We start from the raw sequence: 20799 nt of genomic DNA on the forward strand, positions 1-20799 counted from the left end.
ATGAAGACGTATTTTAAACAATCCACAAATGGAACTTACAGTTAATTAAAATGTTCAAAATCACATAAGCAGGAAAGTCTAGTTTCTTATATAGTTATTTTTAAATTCCACTATTCACTAAGTTGGCTCTTAATTTTTGAAGGAGTGTTTAATATTAAAAAAGATAATATTTTTAATTGAAAGGTATCCAACTGAGATGTCAATAAAGTTGTTTTTATATAATTGAATTATCTTGTAAAAATGGACAATCTTTAAGTCTAATTTTTTTCCAAAGTGAGTTATTTAATACAGAGTTTTCATGGTTAAAAAAAAAGTTCAATTTTGAACCACAAATACATATTTAACATTTGGTAGTGTAATTCTAAGAAAATTAGAAAAAAATACAGATTTGAAAATTTTTTCCTGAGCTGAACTGTTTTATGGAGAATCAAATGAAATGTTCCATGAAGATAAATGTGTCATGGATAAAGGATGGAAAATAAACAATATTTCAATATCATTTCTTTTTTATCCCATTGTCAGTTTTTTCTCCCTCTCTGCAATAATTACCTATGCCCAAACTCTAGGTGGCAATATTGCACTTACTGTACTTTCAAGTAAATGGTCATAGTCGGTCCCCACATATTCTCTTTATCAACATTTTATGTGCCATGGATCTATAGCCTCTTATTATAAGTGTAATGAAGCAGAAGTTATTGAAGCATTTTATTGATTGCTCAGATCACAAGTTTACTGCCATACTGAATTGCACCTTACTCGCTGAAGCAAACTGCTGACACCTTTTTTAAAAAGTGACAACTACATCTATTTCATGACCAGAAATCCATTTTCATCTCTATCAAGACAAGAATGCAATTTTCACTTCATTTAACTGATGTTAGGCCTTCTCAAAGCATGACACTTAGAAAAAGACACAAGTTTAAGGTCTTAAAATACTTCAAGTAACTAGAATGCAGCTTGGTTTTAGGGGGGAAAAAAAGCAACATCACTCAAATCTATACACAACCTAATATTCTAAAAAATTACCTATCAGAACGTTCAGTAGTAGTTTTCGTCTTGAAACATCTATAACATTGTTTGAATGTTTTTAATAGTAAATTATGTTTATATATTACAGACTTTGTTCCAAGGTTTCAAAGGACATCAAGAAGTTCAAAACTGGAATATTTTGGGTATTGCTCCAGGAAGGCTAAATCAAGAAAAGAGCTCAATTTTTAATATATAGATAAATGGGGATCTGATGTATAGCAAGTGACCACAGTTAACAGTATTGTATTATATATTGAAAAGTTGCTAAGAGAGTAGATCTTGAATGTTTTCACCGCAAAAAAAAAAAATGTTAATTATGTGAGGTGACAGAGGTGTTAACGAATCCTACTGCAGTGATCATGTCACAATATATAAGTGTATAAAATAATCACATTGGATACCTTGAGCTTACACAATGTTATATGTCAATTATTTCTCAATAAAGCTAGAAAAAAAGCAGCTGGTATACTAAGAAAAAAGCATATATAGAGAATGAAATAGAAACGGTTTTTCCTTCAATAATATTAGGACCAATAAATGATTTTGATTGACCTACAACACAGATCTGAAAAGACAAACTCTCAACACTTCTTTTATGGGAAATTAAAATATTAGATTCCTTAAAGATACTTTTTGCAAAAAACAAATTCTGTCAGCACTAAATATAATTCAAGCACATTTTGAACGGAATTTATTCTGAATAGAATTATATTATTATTATTGCTTTTATATCTAAGTACCAAACTTATTGAAAAGTGTAGGTAAAGTGAACCAACATTAACTTAGGAATTCTTTTAACAAACTGTAAGTGCTTTGGTAGAAGTTAGTCTAATGTAATAATAAAATATATTTCAGTTTTAAACTGCAAAACCAATATATGCTGATGTTGGATGGTCATTTCCTCATCTAATTATATGCCCACACAATAAAGTTACAGTACAGTTCCAGTTTAAAAAGTGAAACCTAATCTTTGAAATAGAAACTTAGTGTCTGAGATTTTTAAACCTAACTCATCAAATATGGAACATTAGAATATAATAGCATTCAAAAAAGTACCTTGCTTAAATTACTAAACAAAAAGAGCCATATACACCCCAAAAAATCACTCAGGAAGAATATTACAATTTTCAACAAACTTCATTAAGTAATGACCTATTACAAATAGCCCAAGTACCTATTTCCAAATTAAAGTTACAGAAATAAAACATTTCCCTGCAGTTTCAGACATAAATAGAAATTGTCATTTTTTTCAATATACTGCCAAAGTTTAGAAATATCCCAAGAGTTTAAGAAATATTTAAGGATATTTTTCTATTTTTTAAAGCTGTCAAACAAGCTAAAATTTAATTTCAAAGTTGATCATTTCTTTCAAAAGGGCTGAAAATTAGGAGTAGTACTAAACACTCCTTCAAATTTTTTCATGTCTTAACTACCACAGGGACTACAATTTTCTTCATAATTAAGATGATGGTTGTTAAGATATTATAGTTAGATACTCATTTCCTTTGTGTCTCCCTGAATTTCAGAAATGACTACGCAAACGACAACAACTGTTAAACCACACTGTGAACCAATTTAAAGGATCAAAACTGTGTGTTTATGAGTTCTTTTAAAAACTGTATTTTAAAAGAAGAGTGCTATGCCTTCACTATGTAAAAGTCTCTAGGAATTTTGTTGCTTGGGGGAAAAAATTCAAAGGAGTATCAAAATTGGGAAGACATTTCCAGAAATATCTATTTCTCAAAAATCAGGTTCGTACTTAAGATCAGCCGTTCCAAATCATTATTTATATGGCCTCCTGGCACAGCTCCATGGACTTTTACGGATCTCTACAGTGTTGCTGAACAGACTGACATATATTTTGTTTACTGACAGCGACTAAAAGCTCTATGGAGGATCATAAATAAAGAAGATCATGTTTAAAAATCACTAATATCATTTTAAAAGGTAGTGCAGGGTTGTGTTTTGGCCTCTGTTTAGCTGTGTTAGGCCTATGAATGACAGCTTCCCTGCTTGAAGCACACAGAAAGCACAGCCTTCCTCATTCACTGACAGGACTGTGGCCTTTTCACACGTTCCCTCCACAGCAGTGTTTGTCCCCAAACACTGGAACTCCACACAATGGCATTCCTACTTCAACACCCCACCATCAGCACCACCACATAACAAGAATGCTAATGAGATGGAACGGCCCTGTCGCTGAAAGTGTTAACTGCATTTCATAGGAAAGCATTTACATGACTTCAAAGATTACCAATTAAATAGATTCTGCTTAGCTCTGAGCAATTTCTAAAATGTTTCCACTTTTAAGGAACTAAATGTGATAAATGTAAGACTAAGTGACTTTATGCTGTCCTAAATATAATATCTCATTTTATGTACACGAATCAGTATATTTTTAAGACCATATTAATGTAGTGGGCTTAATTCAGTTGTATGCTTGTAATAGACAAGTTAAAGTTAAAAAGTGAATAGTGAGTAAGTTTGTAAACATAAAACCGGTAGTTCTGACTTCTTTTAAAGCTCTGTTATCACAATTTATTTAAAAGAAATTTCCTTGGGGAATTCCAAAACATCAATTTAAAGTTTACAATCTTTGGACAGAATCCTAGTAAAACAATGTTGCTGTCTTTATATATGATCTCAGAAGTGGCATAAATGGAAATGATATCAAGAGGCCATATAATTCTATAATTTATAAGCTTAGGTTTGTTAAGGAAATAGAAATTATCATCCATCTCCATTTTACCAAACACAATCTTATATAAAACTAAACAGAAAAGGCTATCCCTAAGGTCAAATGAAGTAAATGCAGTTCAAATAAAGTTCATTAATGCTAAGAGGAATATTTGCTAAGAAATCTTATTCACAAATAAAGCTACTTCCAGGATTAACACTTAACCACTGATGACCCAATAATGGTACAACTTCAGTGACTTTTATGAACATTGCAGATAATTTTAAATTGTCATGATATAACAATACAAAAGAAAAGAGACTCAAGAATACATATAATTGGGCATACCTAAAAGAAATAGGAATTTGCATGGAAATGCATAATAGGCAAATTTCTTTTTTTTCCTTCAATTTTGTATTTTAAAATAAAACTTAACCAAGTATCATATTAAAACTGTTGAGTGAAAAACTTTAAGTTATTATAAGTGAGCAAAATAAAAAGGTTTAGTTAGAAATGGCAAAGAGCCTAGATTCCTAAAATATTCCTAAATTTGGCATAATGTTGAAAGTCATAATGTTGATGATATAGACAATCATATGCTCAGACATTCAGAGATGCTAAAAATGTTAATTTTCTTCACATTTACATTTAATATTTCTTTTAATAAGATGTATTTCTCATCAATTTTGAGTCATAAAGAAAATTTTTAAACCAAAGCAGTAATTCTTAAAGCATTTTCTTCTCACAATACAAGGAACTTTTCAGTCCAGTACAATTGTTTATATCTATTTAAACTTTTAAATGTTTAGAACAATGGAAGAAAAACCAAACATGCTACAACTACTTTCTGAGCTACTTATTATCTCTAACACCCTCACTTTAAATGAAACTTATGTTTCTTTTTTTTAGATTTGATTTAAATTGTTCAAGTTTTTTTAGATTTGATTTAAACAATGCTTTTCTTGCATTGGAGAATCATCTCATGTTTTCTTAACATAAAATAATTTTAAACTGTCAAATTAGTAGAATCAAGCCATTTAATACCAAATAAATGACTGTAATTAAATTGGTCATAATGCATAGTATAATATCATTGTATCCTAAAAGTTAAATATTTCTGTTAAAATAACTTAATCTGAATACAAAAAGATATGTTTTACACCAGTTTTTATATATGATATTAGCTTAATAAAGAATATTAAGAATAAGTTTGGATTTTTATTTTTTCATATATATTATTATAAATAGCCTTATCTATGATAATAATCCCATTTCTGGATACACTGACATAATTAACTTGGAAACTAACCACTTTTTGAGAATGAAAGTTTCTCACGGGGAGATGTTTCTTGCTAGTTCTGGATACCTTAGTTCAAGAATTTCTTCTAGTCAATACAAGTTGTTCTTTTCCTAACCAGACAGCAGGAGGTGCTGTGTGAACACTGAGACTGAATCCCATTCCCACCTCCCCTCCCCCTGCATACAGAGAATAATAGTATGATGCTTTCAAAATATTCATTTTTCAGCAGCCTGTGGTCTGAGATAATGAGCCCTGTTCTAAACTGGAAACTCCCAGTTAGAAATGTAAAACCTAGCCCTTATTTAATGTGGTAAAATGTATGCTTAACTTCTTAAGATCAAGTGCAAAGAGGATTCTAAAATTGTGGCAACTTCATTTTTATTTTATAAACAGCATCAATCATTCTGCTTTACAATATGAATTCTACTTTTAAGATAAATCAAAATCCCTATAAGTAGTAACATAAATATCAAAGTTTTCACATACATACCCCCTTCTCCCCCATTACATACAGACTCTCTCTCTCTCTCTCTCTCTCCCTCTCTTTCTCTTTCTCTTTCAGTCTTACAGTTATGGAATAGAAACTTACAAATAAAAGGACAAAATCTAGTTTAAACAAATTCAAATACATTAATTCTATTCTTATACTTTCAGATCTGGAAACATACAAGTTAAATAAGTATAAATGAAATAAGTTGCTCTTGACATGAAGTTAATTCACAATTTCATTTCCCAGAATATGATTGGTTATATTTTAGCCCATCTTCTACAATAGCAAGTCTAATTTCATGCTGGAGAAAAAAATAGAAGGGTGAACATTTAAAGCTTCAGATGCTTTAGGAGCTATTCATTTTCTTATTTAAAGTAACTGTCTATAGAATTTCCACATAAGGAGCTGCCTTCGCTTTGCACAGTATGCAGCAAGAAAAGATGAGACATATAACATCTCACAGCAAAAGATAGATACAATTAGCCCCATTATTGTTGGCTTTGAGATTACAGAAGAAGCATTTTGGCTCCCAAACGGGCACTGAGCTCACGAAATACATGTCGCAGTTCTTTTATGACATGATGCCAATCATTGCCTCTATACAACCAAGTACATTTTAAAACATACAATAAAGCAGTTTTTAAAGAGGGAGGACTCACCTGTTTATAATATTTTTTTGCAGACTTTAATCGTTGGTACAAGGCCAAAAGAACTCCTTGGATGTACATCTTAGCTCCTGAGGGGCTGAAACCTTCTCCCTTAGAGACCCAAACTGGTCCCCACAAAGGTGTGATGGAATTTTGCAGGCATTTTTCAAGCAGAGGAACTATACGAGAAAATAAGGGAAAATAAATTCTTTTGACCCAAACGAGATACACTGCCTGGAACACAGCCCCAGTACCAGAGCTAACTCTTAACATCTATTATTTATATGTGACCTGGGTTAAGTCATAAAGAGGCAATTCCTGCATTACTAGTGGCCACCATAAAGGATGTATTTATATTGAGACACCCCCCATGCAAGACTCATAAGCTTTGTGAGCACACCTGAATAGTTCTGAAGTGTGCCTAACTAGCTGCACAGAGTGTCATGGTGTGCACTGATTGCCTTATCTTCTCATTTATCACAGATGAGTTGGAACCAACCTTGCTGAAATCTACTTGCATTGTCCTGATAAAATTGTATGATCCATGTTGTTTCTGTATATAGCTTCCCGTAGAGGTGTCTATATACCTAAAACATCACATCTGGGAATTATTCATAAAATATAATCCACACCTTTATAAGACATCCTATTCAAGTCTTTTCACTGCCATCACTTAAATAACCCATAAAACAGGGTGGCAAGGCTGTTTAAAAATAAGGGGGAGAATCTTAAGCAAGCATTTACCATACCTTTTTGTTTTTAAGCTTCTGGGGTATAAACTAGCCAAAGATTTAGGGATGCTATTCCAGTATGCATTTTGTAAACAGAAGATATTTACCTATGGGCCTGTATTGCAACATCCATATGGACTTGACAGACATGTTTATACACTTTTTCACATGATTAGCTTATAAAGTCTTTCTAGTGTAAAATAGTCAAATAACATGGCAGCTAGCTAACAATTTTCAAGATTTAATTTCCCTCTGAAATGCCAGAAATGAAGAAATTTTTAAAATCATAAGGACACTTGGGCACCCAGAAAAATGAAAGGATGTCATTTTTTTAAAACTTTGTCTTTAAGTGTATACATGTGACACAACATAAACATACAAAATAACTATATGGCTTGGCGACCTTATTCTAATATATACTTCTACTGGAAAAGAAATTAGATAGATCACCAGCAAAGAAAATACATCCGTGTCATTGGTTATGTTATATGTTGCATATTTTATGCAGAGAGGCCTAGCGTAGCAATCTGGAAATTGAATTACAATTAGGTTCAGCTGAGCTGCTGAGCGGCTGAGTTATGCAAATGGCCTTTGCTACTGGTATTCTGCTGATTTTTGTTCTTAGTAAAAAAGTTATGCATTTTATGGCACTAAGTTCTACAACCCTCTACCAAAGCACAATTTAAATTCTTTCTAACGTATTCATCACTAAGGAAAACATTGGAAATAGAGTTTAAGATTTTCTAAGACTACTGTAAATAAAGTTAAAAGGAAATCATGACCCAGTGATTATTTAGACATCTTCAGATGTGTGCATGAAATTCACTCACCAGACTGAGAAACTAATTCCTAAAATTCACATATCGAAACTATTCTTACATTCCTGGAGCAATAGCTATTCTCTATAAGTTTTATCACAACAGATATCTCAAACATTTAAAAAATATTAGGTCACATACAGTACTAAAGAAATAAAAAGAGAAGTAAACTTATTTTTAGAATTATAACTCTTTAATATTTAAAAAATGTATAATGTAAATCAATTTTGCTTATAATGTTTCCTAAAGAAACCCAGTTTAAGAATCAACAGTGCTTTTAGCTAGCTACTACACTCATGTGTTACTATGCGTTGAATTTTAATTTGTAAACTTTTCATCAGTACACTCATTGAACTTAGTACAGTTTTTATACATGGAAAGGCATCACATAAACAGCTGTTAAATTGAAAAAAAATTAACTAAATTGAGAAGTAATAAACTTGAATGATTTACATCCAAGATTTAATCTTGAATTTAAACCTAAGGACATTTTATCAGATTCTCTAGTCTTACAGCTTTATTCATCTATGCTTGTCACAAAGTAACTTTCAAATTCTTTATGCCAGACCAAAGGATTCCAGAAAAGAATTTCATAGATTTTTCTAACACAAAACTCTACTCTTTTTTAGGGTTTGTACCTTCCTTAAGAATTTAAGAAAAAATACAGCTTAGGAAAAAAAATACAAATTATATCAAAACACAAGCAGTGTCAGAGTTGATATAGGATGGAAAACAGCTCCCATGCTCCACATGATTTATGTAATTAGGAATACTATGGAAACCAGAAACAGCAAAGCAAAGAAAGCAGTATTCACAAGCAGGTTTTATAAGGGACTTCAGAATCTGCTCTGAACTTGTTGAATAATCTGTTCAGTATTCCAGAATCTCCCTGCTGGAAGCAGGGTCCTCATTATAACCACAGAGCGCTAATAAAGGTTAGCCTCTGAACTAGGGATTAGAAGCCTCTTTCTTTTTGGAAGCTGCAAACTAGTAACTTTGATGATCTTCTTGAAAAGGAAGACAAAGCACACTCCAAGAACAAACAATGTTTCCACTAACTAGGAAGGTACAGAAAACATAAGAAAATGATACGCCTAAGCACTTAGAAAGGAAGTATAAATAAGCTTAATATATTTGAAAAATAAAACTTATTAATCAGTTCAAATTAAAGAACTCTTCCTAAAAAAGACTTGGCCTAAGATGATAGTTTTGAAATATAATAGAATAATTGATTTTTTAAAAAAGAGAAGTCAGTTGACTTTTCAACCTCACCCATAAATTTTAACATGAGTGAGAATTATTTTTTAAGCATTTTAGTGGATGTTCATAATATTCTATACTAAAAACTCACAAGTGTTCTTAACCAATGGTTTTATCTCTTTTATGTAGAGTTCTCCTTTTTCTGTTTCTGAAGCAAAACTTCATTCTGTTAAAGAAGACTACTGCGTATAGATGTGCAAGAAATAAGGGCAATGATTTAGCAAGGACAATAGACACTTTTCAACATTGGAAAGAGCATAATCCTACATGTTGCTATGCGCTAGCAAAGCCCATTATAGACATTCAATGAAAAAATTATGTCTTTTCCAGGGAATGAACCCTGGGATATTATTTTGTGTGTAAACCATGAGCTTCTCTTTCAAACTGCTACTCAGAAATATAGCCTCATTCAAGAAGGTTAGCTGGCTCCCATTATCTTATGTTTCTTTAATTTTTGTGTGCATAGCTACACATAGCATTTCTTCTGTGTTTGAGGCCTTTATTACAGGTGTTCTACCCACTGGCTCTTATTTACAGAATTTTGCTTTCCTGTAATTTCAATATTTCCTGTAAGCAAGTCCTCAACATTTTTATTAGATAAATGATTTGGAAATTAATCATTCCTTAAATCTATCAATATGCATAGATCAGTCCAATGTGATCATTCCACGGGGATCACTCCCATCGCTGGAAAGGTGAAGTTATATGGATGATAGCTTTTTATCCATTTTGTTTATTCTCAAGTCATGACTATAGGGCAAATTGAAATTAATCCAATGGTTTCAGTGGGTTTGGAGTTAAGACTGAGGATGTTGGGTAAATAGATCATGTGGCCAAAAGGAGTAACTTTACTGGACATAGCTAGTACTGAGCATTATGGGTAAATAGATCATATGATTAAAAGTAGTAGCTATATTAACTTCATAACTATCAACTGATACTTCTCTCACTTATGCTGTTCTATTTCCCTTGCATGTCTTCCCCCTTTCTTTCCACCTGTTAATATATTCTTGTCCTTCAAGGCTCATATCAATTGTCACTTCCAAAATATCCCAAGTTGTTTAGGCAGAATTAATTGTTCCATCCTCTATGTTTCCCAGAGTATTGTTTATAATTTTATTTTTCTCTTATTGATTTGTATTAATCCTTATCTTCTCCACTCCCACTTCCATCCTTCAGTAAATCACAAAACCTTTGGGGTTAGAGGGCATGGTGTTTTTTAGTTTGGTAAAAGCAGCGCCCAATAAATGTCTACTGGATAAATAAACAGTACTTCTGGATATACTGTGCGCAGTCTTTTAGGTAAGTTTTAAGACCATGAGTACTACTATACACAATCGCTTAGAATCTGTAACTTTCTGTGACCAAATGAAAATTTGATCAAAATTTGATAAATACCAGAATTTTGAAGCACATTTAGGTTATGTACAATAGTTTTGTTTTAATTTTCCTTATAAAATTATCTTGAACACTAAAGAAGAAAATAAATATAAAAGGAAAATAATACGATTTGGCAATGAAGCATTAACTAGCCAGGAGAAGACCAGAGCTAGGTATTTTAAAAGTCTTGGAAAATTCTTATGTGCTTTATCCTAAATCATGCTACTGTGGTAAAAGGCACACAATAAAACTTAAATAACAGAGCAGTAATATTAGATTAAGGTCAAAATAGCTATTTTAAATAATAAAGGTAATTCCTTCTAAGAACTCCAAACACAATGAGTTCAAAAGCTAATCATAAGACAAACTGTTCAGTCTTCAAGAGGACCTTATACTAAAACCACTTCATCACTGATAAGAAGCTTGGAACTTATTTGGACTCGTGATGGGTGCAGCACAAGAAATTTTGACAAGGAGCCAAAAGTTCCTCTAAAGAGAAACCTAATAGAACTTACCAAGAAGATATAGACTGGAATGTCCTGTCAAGTTCTATACCTAGTGAATGTATATCTCTCTCCAAAAGCAACACCTGACATTTAAAGAGACACTCGGCACGCTGCATTTGAATCTACTGTAGAAAGCTAAAAATAGGATTTTTTAATCAATATATTTTTCAAGCACTGGAAATTATCAAAAGCTTTAATAACCTGCTTCCAATTAAAAATTAAAATTCATGCCAATTAAGTATCCAGAATCATAATTTATGTAATACTGTAATTTTCACATTTCAGTCAGAGTACATGCGACTACGAAAAAAAGGCACTGCCCAGAGCATAATTACCTATACAGAAACTTCTATATGCTCTTTGGCAGAAAATTTCAGGTCGCAAGTCTCAAAAATACTCAGCTATTGTTAGCAGGACATCATGTGGAAAGTTCCCACCGATTCAATTGAAATTTTTTTTTTAATGAAGTTGATCTAAAAAATCTTTTCTGTATGATACAAGATGAGTTCTTAAAAGATACTTAGAATTGATGGCTTCCCATCCAGGAAGTAGGCCTGGAGGGAGTTTGAGCTAGTGCCAAGGTGTGTATATATGTTTTACTGTTCCTTATCCAGCTTTAGGTAGTAGTTGGAAAGCTCCCAGTCCGGGAGCAACCAGCAGACACCACTCAAAAGCATGGTCTACTGGGAAGATTGAATGTTGGAGAGCATACTGTTCCCTATGTTGCTTGATTTATATCAGTATATTTTTATTCAAACAAAGCTAAACTAACAGCTGCTGTGTACTTTTGTTTACATGCTATATGTCAAATCCTATTGTCCCTAAGGTACTTATGAGAAAAGATTTAGCAGTCGTTTTCTTAAATACTGATGCCTACCCAAATTTGGATTTTTCCTCCACTGAACAAAATGACAAGCACATGATTGCTATAGTTAGAGCAGTCTTTCACAGCTGCTTTAGTTTTTCAGTGATCCTATTAAACTGACGGCATATTGCCTGTGGGGTCTACAGTGTTTGAATACTGTTGTAAGCGACACTGATTTGTATGATAGGATCAAGCAGAAAAGGGATGCACTGGGGGGAAGAATTTCATAGGTCATACTGTTTTTACCTGGGTAAAATTTAATTCAGACATTGTGACCTTTACAGAACACCTGTTTATTTTAATTGCTGATATGTGGGTGAAGGTTGACATTGGGGCTTGGAAGTATGAAATCTTAGGAAGTCTCCTCCGTTTTGAAAATGCAGCCTGAGTCATGTCTTTTCTTAAACTGAACGAAGTAGCTGTGCATTAAATATTCTGGCACATCTTCTGCTTGAGCAAGTGGACCAAAATGGTGTGAATTGTTAATGCCTTGCTGCTTTGGTTCACGGCTTGTGATTGATCATTTGTAACTATATCTACTCCTTGTTCCATGAAATCAAGTATGGAGTAATGGGTTCATCAGATTTTGGGGTTAAATTGAGAGTGAAGAGGTACTGTGTGTGGAAATAAGAGTTGCCATGTTCAGGGCTGGCCTTGTAACAGCATGGAATCTAAAGGCGATATTCAAAACCACTTCACTCATCATACGCTTACTGATTCTGAATAGGGCCCATTTGCAGGGGACATTTGGTAGTTTTCCAATACGCTTTATGCCTCTTTCTACTTCCACCACCATGCACATCTTTTTTTCATACACCCCCAGTAGCACATTGGTAGAACAGGTCAGCATACACAATTCATTTATTTAAATAACTTGATTTATACAAGCAGAAGTAAGCTGGGATTCTATTGTCTGAGTCTTGCTTTTTCCCTCAAGAAAAATAATAGTGTATGTGTCTTTGAAAATACAAGTATTTTGTGGACTCAATTTCTTGGGCATCTAAAATATTTGATATTTAGTAATAATGTAAAATAACTTAATTGAACTGATATGTGTACAACTTCAAGGTTATTTAAAGAAATGTTGAGAATTAACTATAATCTATCTAATCTATTTTCATGTGGTTATAGTCTATACCAATACATAATAATTGAATATATGACCTGCTTTTGTAAACTTTAAAGCTCTGCACAAAAATTTAAAATATTATCTTAGAATTAGTTTGGGGAAGTACAATGCATGGAACTTAATAAATAAAATCAACAAAAATTAGAAGTAAAGACCTCTGGAAATGTCATTATACAATAGCTTGCTGTTAATAACTGACACTTTTTAGACATTATTATTTTTAATTTTTATTACTATTCAGAAAAGCTTAATCCAAATGGTGTTAACTGAGGCACCAATTAACTTTTGACCCAGTAGGAAAAGATGCAATAAAAAAATAGTAAACTGGGCCTCCCTGGTGGCGCAGTGGTTGAGAGTCCGCCTGCCGATGCAGGGGATACGGGTTCGTGCCCCGGTCTGGGAGGATCCCATATGCCGCGGAGCGGCTGGGCCCGTGAGCCATGGCCGCTGAGCCTGCGCGTCCGGAGCCTGTGCTCCGCAACGGGAGAGGCCACAACAGTGAGAGGCCCGCATACCGCAAAAAGAAAAAAAAAAAAAAAAAAAAAAAAAAAAAAAAAAAAAAAAAAAAAAAAAAAAATAGTAAACTAGGACAACACCAAATACATGAAGCACTTACATACATAAGTAACATTCAAAAGCAAGCTAATTGTAAAATGTCTCAAAATTCTACTATTACATTATAAAGTCACAACTAATATAATCTAAAAAATGTAGCTGGATCCTTTATCTTTTTTCTTTTTTTTTTTTCAGTCTCAAAAGAAGGAATAGTAATAATAATACCTGGCACATACATACCTAATTCAGAGAGAACTAGGCGTCAGATAATGTGGGTAAAGCTGTTTTAGTCTCCTTGGCTGTAAATCCTAGGTCAACGTATTACTTACATTTAAATATTACTTAGGATGTAAAAAATATATATGTCATGAAAATTTTATATTTTAAATGTGATAAAAGACTGAAAAGTCTTAATAGTTACAGTAATTACAATGGAAGTTTCCCTTTTGACATTTCTCCATGTTTGTTTCACAAAAGTTGAATCTTCTATAAAAAGCACTTTGTATATTTTTGCCTGTTATTCCACCTCTCTTCTAAAAACGCTAAGGAGGAAGAAAACCAACCTCTGCTGAGTCATGTCTTTTTACATGGAGAGTTTTGTAAACAATTGTTTTATAACAGGTAGTAACAATTAGGCTGTTTTCATTGGCAATTATACTTGTTACAATGTTTTTTATAATGAACTTCTAGGATCTTGGAAAATCATTAGGGTTAGAGAAAGATTTTTGGTGTTAAAAGTTCAAAGACTCAGAAATAAGAGATATAAAAAGTAGAAGCTAAAAAGATAAATTCAAGGAGAAGAGGGAAAAAGCAAGGACTTGGTTAAAAAATTACATAAATACTGAAGCAAGTTTAGCCCAAAAAAACCTAGGGGTGATGATCATATATTCATGAATGTAAAAGAGAGTCTATGTTTTAAAGACTTCAAAAGGGATTTTTTGACATATAAATAGTCTGTGAGCAGATTAGACTGCTTTGTGAATGTTCATATCACACAATTGTGCATTCACATACTTAATAAAAGATGACAGTGATCCAATTATAATGGGAGTTCTCTAACTGCCACTAAAAAAACTTTTTAAAATCAAGCCTTAACAAAATTCTTAATATTCTCTATGGATCAATCGTAGAAATATAAATCAGTGATTAGTTAGCAGGGTTTCTTTCTTTTGTTTTTTGTTTTTGTCCACGCCACCCAGACCACGGCAGTGAAAGCCCAGAATCCTAACCACTAGGCCACCAGGGAACTTCCAGCACTTTTTGTTTTTGTCCAAGCAATAAGAGTAGCTAGTGCTCAAGTTCAATGTCTGGAAGTCACTAGAGGACACTGAGGGCCATGTCTAAGGTACCCTGGAACCAAAGCAAAGTCACAGAGAGCATAGTCCCAAGGAAGGTTTGAAGACTTTTCCTGAGTGGCATCTTTCCTACACAATAGGGCTCTTAACTGGCTGCCTTTGTATATTTCAATCTAGAGAAATTTCAGGACTGATTAATAACCACCAGCATTTGGCATCCTTCTTCAGCAAGAGACCTAAATATTTACATTTCATAAAATTTGAGAAGTAAAGGTAAATGGTAAAGGGATTCAAGGATTGAAGCGAGGCAAATGTACTTAATTTTAAAGAAGATATTGTTTCCATAAGTTTGATCTTTATTCCCTGAAAAGTTCTAGGGCAGATTACAAAATGGTTTGTGAACACTTAGAAAAATAAACAATAATCATTAGGACCCAAATTGGGGTAATTCGCATACTAAGCAAATATTTAATGTGCAGAGAGGGAGACCCATGGGGAAATTCCCTTCATGGAGCTTGACCTCTCTAACAGCAACATATAACCATTATTTCTTCCAGTGGAAAGCAGATCTCAATAGACTGTGGCTACCATCTATTGTCTTTAAGCAACTTACTGCTAAGTCTTATGTCCCTTCCCAGATAAATGGGCATATCTGCAACAAGGCAGGAGAACGTAGAAGGTCTGCAAACCTCCTGGTTAAGTCCTCTATTTAGAATTCATGACTGCTTTCTTTTGATGCTTCTCTTTAAAAATGATAGAGAAATATGTCACTCACTATCCAAAACAAGACAAAAGAAAGTTATAAGTGGATGCTGCCCTGGCTTACAATTTCTTTCCTGGAGAAAGTAATATAAGGAATCAGAATGAACACACACACATATAGCTGTCCCTGTATGGGACTTGACTGTAGGCTGCAGGCTACATACCCTTCTGAGTTACGCACTTTTAACTAAGAAAGCAATGCCATTTACAGGGCCCAGACCATCTGTACCATTGCACAATTCCACATTCAGCAGAGCAGGAGCAGTACTAGCAACACAAGGGTAGTACTAGGCATTTTAGGGCATAAAGGGAGAGGGAAGCATTTTGACTAGACTCTCTCAAAGTCCTGAAATTTCCATTTACATCTAAAGGAATCTAAGTACAATGCTTCACCAAGAAGGGCATCATCCCTAATTTTTATAATATTTTATAATACACCCTCTATATTATTTAGACCTGGGTTAAACATGGGAATAGAAAAGACTACTAAATCTCTATCCTCACGGATCTTACAGTCTAGGGGACAGATCAATATTAAATAACTCCTCAAGCAGTTTTATTAATTACAGTTGTGACAATTACTATACACAGGGTGCTATTAATGTAACAGGGATACCAGTTCTAGATAAGGGAGGAAGTGGGATAGGAGCAAGCCAATGTTGGGAAAACTAATCAGAAGAAGAAATATTTAAAATAAGACCTTAAGAAGAGTAGGAAAAATAGCTTGCAAGGAAGATAGGGGAAGAGAATCCAAGCAGAGGAAACATATGGTAAGGTACTGGGGCATGAAGGAGAATCAAGTGTTTGAGGAACAGAAACAAGAAAATAAAGTGACTTGAGCACAGAGATGAAGGGGTCAGTAGTACATGTGAAGATGGAGAAGCTGGGTAGGGAGCAAATCATGAAGGCCCTTCAGGCCATGATAAAAGTTTAAGCATTGATTCAATAGGAGCAATTATGACAGACTAAACTCACTTTTAAAAATAGTGTTACTAGAGTGAGGCAATTAGAAAATTGTGTTTAAGTTGGAGATAGGTGAGCCTATAGATTCATAACTAAATGAACAGCCATATCCAGGGAAAACTAATATAAATCTGAAGCAGGGACCCGATTAGCATGCTAAAGATCTCTGTCCCTAATCATGGCCTACTTAACATTTTTATCAATAACTTGGACAGTGGTAAAATTGGTATTCATACAAAATTTACAAGTGAAAACAAAGATAGGAGAAATTGTTAATCCCTGGGTGACAGATTAAATAACTGAAAAATCTTGTAAGGCTAATCTACTAAATAAAAACCTTATAAATAGAAATTTAGTAGGTATCAATGTATAAAGTTCTGTTCACATATCTAAAAAATCAGCAGTACAAGTACTGGATAAGGAAGTAGCCTAAAAGCAAATTGTGAGCAAAAACTTGGGGGCTTTAGTTGATTTTAAGTTTAATTTAGGCCAATGATATGATGTATGTAAAAGAAATAATAATGCGGGCTTCCCTGCTGGTGCAGTGGTTGAGAGTCCGCCTGCCGATGCAGGAGACACGGGTTCGTGCCCCGGTCCAGGAAAATCCCACATACCGCGGAGCGGCTGGGCCCGTGAGCCATGGCCGCTGAGCCTGCGCGTCCGGAGCCTGTGCTCCGCAATGGGAGAGGCCACAACAGTGAGAGGCCCGCGTACCGCAAAAAAAAAAAAAAAAGAAATAATAATGCAAGTTTAGGCTAAATAATGATCTGAAAAAAAAAGAGGAGGTGGGGCTGCTTTACTCAACATTGATTAACCTGGAAAATTGTGTACAGTGTGGGGTCAACAAAGAGGAATACCAAAAAAACTAAACAGAACAAAGAGTTACCAGGATGGTGAGGGGTCAGAGAAACAGATGGAGAGACTGGAGATATTTAAAGTGGAGAAGATTTAAATCACACTTGTTCAAATATTTAAAGGCAGTCATAGACTGGGAATTAATTTGCATTATTCAACTCCAGAAGACAAAATCAAGACTAACGGTGAAAGTTTAAAAGTTATTAGATTTTTTAAATTAAATTAGAGCTATCAGAAATAGAACAAGTAGTGGCTGGATGGACACTTATTGGAGATGATTTAGAGGAGATTCATGACAAAGTGAGGTTTTGGTGATGACCAAAGATGCTTCTAATGCTGAGATCCAAAGTAAATCAATCAACAACACTATTGTAAAGCAGCTATCAAAAAATGTAGTCATTATCATTTGTTTTTTACACTGCACTATGCATCTAATAATGCATATACATCTTCAGGCTTTTAAAGTTCTATGGAATATGGCAAAATACTATTCAGAGTGGTGGTGAATCACTAAGTGACAGCACTGAGAATTAGCAACAAAATGTAGTTAATAGTGGGTAATTTGTACAAATTTAATTCAACAAATAATTTTTTTGAATTTTAATTCACTCATTCATTTAAAAAGTGTTTTTCATCACTTACTCTAACAAAGATTATACTTAACAATTATTATTTAAATATTAATTTTTTGAGGGTCCATTACATGCTCAGTCCCATTGTAGATATTAAAAGATTTTTGGAGGTTTTTTTTTTAAGTATGAGAACAAAATTTCTCTTTAGTTAAAGAGATAAGGCCTACACATGAAACAGATACTGTATAAACCAATGTTATGACATATGGTACAGACATATGATATCAAAAGAAGTTATGAGAAAGAGGTATTAGTAAACAAAATAATGCTTGAATGTCAGGATACAGAGTGTTAAGACTGTCCTGATATGTAAAGTTTTGAGCAAAAAAAAAAAAAAAAAAGGATGTTTTAGGAAGATCACTCTTTGGCCACACAAAGGACTAAGATTTAGGAATAGAATTTAGTCTAACTAGTAAATAAAGACAATGTGATAATATTTATGAAGTATGAATAGCTATCTATATTTGGTATCTATTGCTACAATAATGCTGCATAACAAACCACCTCAAAACTCAGAGGCATAGAACAACAAGCATTTATTAAGCTCAAGAGTCTACAAATTACCTGGGTGGTTCTGCAGGTCATAGCTGGGCTAGATCACATGTCTTGGAATCAGCTGGCCATCTAGGATGACCTTGGCTAGACAACTGGGATGATGTGGTTCTGCTCCACTTGTCTTTTTTTTTTTTAATAATTTTTGAAGTAAAATTCACATAACATAAAATCAACCATTTTAAAGTGAGAAAATCAGTGGCATTTAGTACATTGAAAATGTGTGACCACAACCTCTAGCCAGTTCTGACAAATTTCCTTCATTCCAAAGTAAAATCCCTCATACATTAAACAGTTTCCCCATTCTCCTCTCCCCTCAGGCCTTAGCAAACATGAATCTGAATTCTACCTCTATGGATTTATCTATTCTGGATATTTCAAATATAAATGGAATCATGCAATATGGTACCTTTTTTGTCTGGCTTTTTTCATTTAGCATAATGTTTTCAAGGTTCATCCATGTTCTAGCATTATCAGTACTTCATTCCTTTTCATGGCTGAATAATATTCCATTCTATGTATATACCACAATGTATTTCTACCTTCATCTTTTCATGGATGTTTGGTTTCCACCTTTTGGCTATTATCTACACTGCTGCTATAAATATGCATGTACAGGCACATGTTTGATTATCTATTTTCAATTATTTTGGGGTATACATTTAGGAGTAGAATTGCAGGGCCACATGGTAATTCTATGTTTACCTTTTGGAGGAACAACCAAATTGTTTTCCAAAGTGGCTGCACCATTTTATGTTTCCAATATCCAAAGTTTCCAATTTCTCCATCTTCACCAACTTATTTTCCATTTTGTCTATGTGTGTGATTTTTATTTTATAGTCATCACTAATGTGTGTAAAGTGTTACTTCATTGTGGGTTTGATTTGCATTTCCCTTATGACAAAGGATGTTGATGTGCTTCTTGGCTGTTTGTATATATTCTTTGGAAAAATGTCTATTTAATTCCTTTGCCCATCTTTTTAATGGAGCTGTTTTGTCTTTTTGTTGTTGAGTCTAAGAATTCTTTATATATCTTCGTTATTTAACTGTATCAGATACGTGATTTGCAAATATTTTCTCCCATTCGGTAGGTGGTTTTTTCACTTTCTTGATAATGTCCTCTAATGTACAAATTTTTTTTAATTTGAAGAACTCCAATTTACCTATTTTTTTCTTTTGTTGCTCATAATTTTGGTGTCATGTCTAAGAATCCATTGCTAAATCGAGGGTCATGAAGATTTACCTCTATGTCTTCTTGGAAAAGTTTTATGCTTCTAGCTCTTATATTTAGGTCGTTGATCCACTTTCAGTTTTGTTTTGTTTTGTTTTCCATATATGGTATTAAGTAGGGGTCCAACATCAGTCTTTTGTATGTGGATATCCAGTTGTGCCAGCACCATTTGTTGAAGAGACTATTCATTCCCCATTGCATGGTCTTGACACCCTTTTGAAAGTCAATTGGCCATAGATGTATTGGTTTATTTCTGCACTCTTAATTCTATTCCATTGGTCTATATGTCTCTGCTTGTGCCAGTACCGCACTGTTTTAATTACTGTAGCTTTACTTGTGGTATGCTTTGAAATTGGGAAGTATCAGTCCCCCAAATGCAAGGAGTTAACAAAACTGAAGGTTAAGGGCACAATTCTCCCCAAGACTGCCCTCCCTCTGATCAGCTGCCTACGAATTCTGGTGTTTTCACTACCATCTTAGGGTTAATATTTTGCTAGAATGTCTTGTAAAACTCAGGATAGTGCTATATTTAGGGGACCAAGATGGTCAGGAACCCTGAGAAACACATGAGTAATTCTGGAGAGAAAATAACACTCCAGATATGGAGGGACCCTGACGAGGTGGCTTCATGCTTTGATGATGCTTTAATATGCAAGGACTATGTGGGTTTTTTGTTCGTTTGCTTGCCTGCTTTTTAACCTTGGTGGTGTCTGGCAACTTACATTGGGCCATGTAGTGGAATTTTCAGTTTTATATTTGTGCTCTTACTGAAGGGACTGTACATGGAGAATAGGGAGGTTGGCCTGAAGTTTTTAATAAGCAAGAACTGTGTAGAATTTTGAGCTTGATGGGTTACAGCAATTAAATGCAGCTGGGATTATTTTCCGGTAACCTTGGCCTTCAGAAAATGCTAGCCCAGGGCAAGGGTGGGGTTACTGTGTAGGCTGCAGCTACTGGCACAGTGAACTGTCACCTGATACTGCAGGCAAGCCTGAGATTGGGATTAGATCAGTTTAGGCATTGGAAGGGAGAACAACAGTTGCTGTTTTTCTGTGTTTTGCAACTAAATCTGCAGGTCAGGACTTTAAAGTTTAGTGGCAGCTGGGTTCTATGCATGCTACA

The 20799-nt window shown here is 33.9% G+C and overlaps 1 protein-coding gene across 1 annotated transcript in view; it reads right to left on the reverse strand.

Annotated features, from left to right (window-relative positions):
• The window catches only part of DCDC1 (doublecortin domain containing 1), a gene marked incomplete at its 3' end in the record, with an annotated part of 485061 nt that overhangs the window by 349301 nt on the left and 114961 nt on the right, over positions 1–20799 (reverse strand). Inside the window, 1 exon segment of the mRNA XM_081241118.1 lies at positions 6156–6322. Coding sequence (XP_081097244.1) covers positions 6156–6322 — 167 coding nt within the window.

The sequence above is a fragment of the Mesoplodon bidens genome, assembly GCF_964165515.1.
Source record: "Mesoplodon bidens genome assembly, chromosome: 7".
Taxonomy (NCBI): Eukaryota; Metazoa; Chordata; class Mammalia; order Artiodactyla; family Ziphiidae; genus Mesoplodon; species Mesoplodon bidens.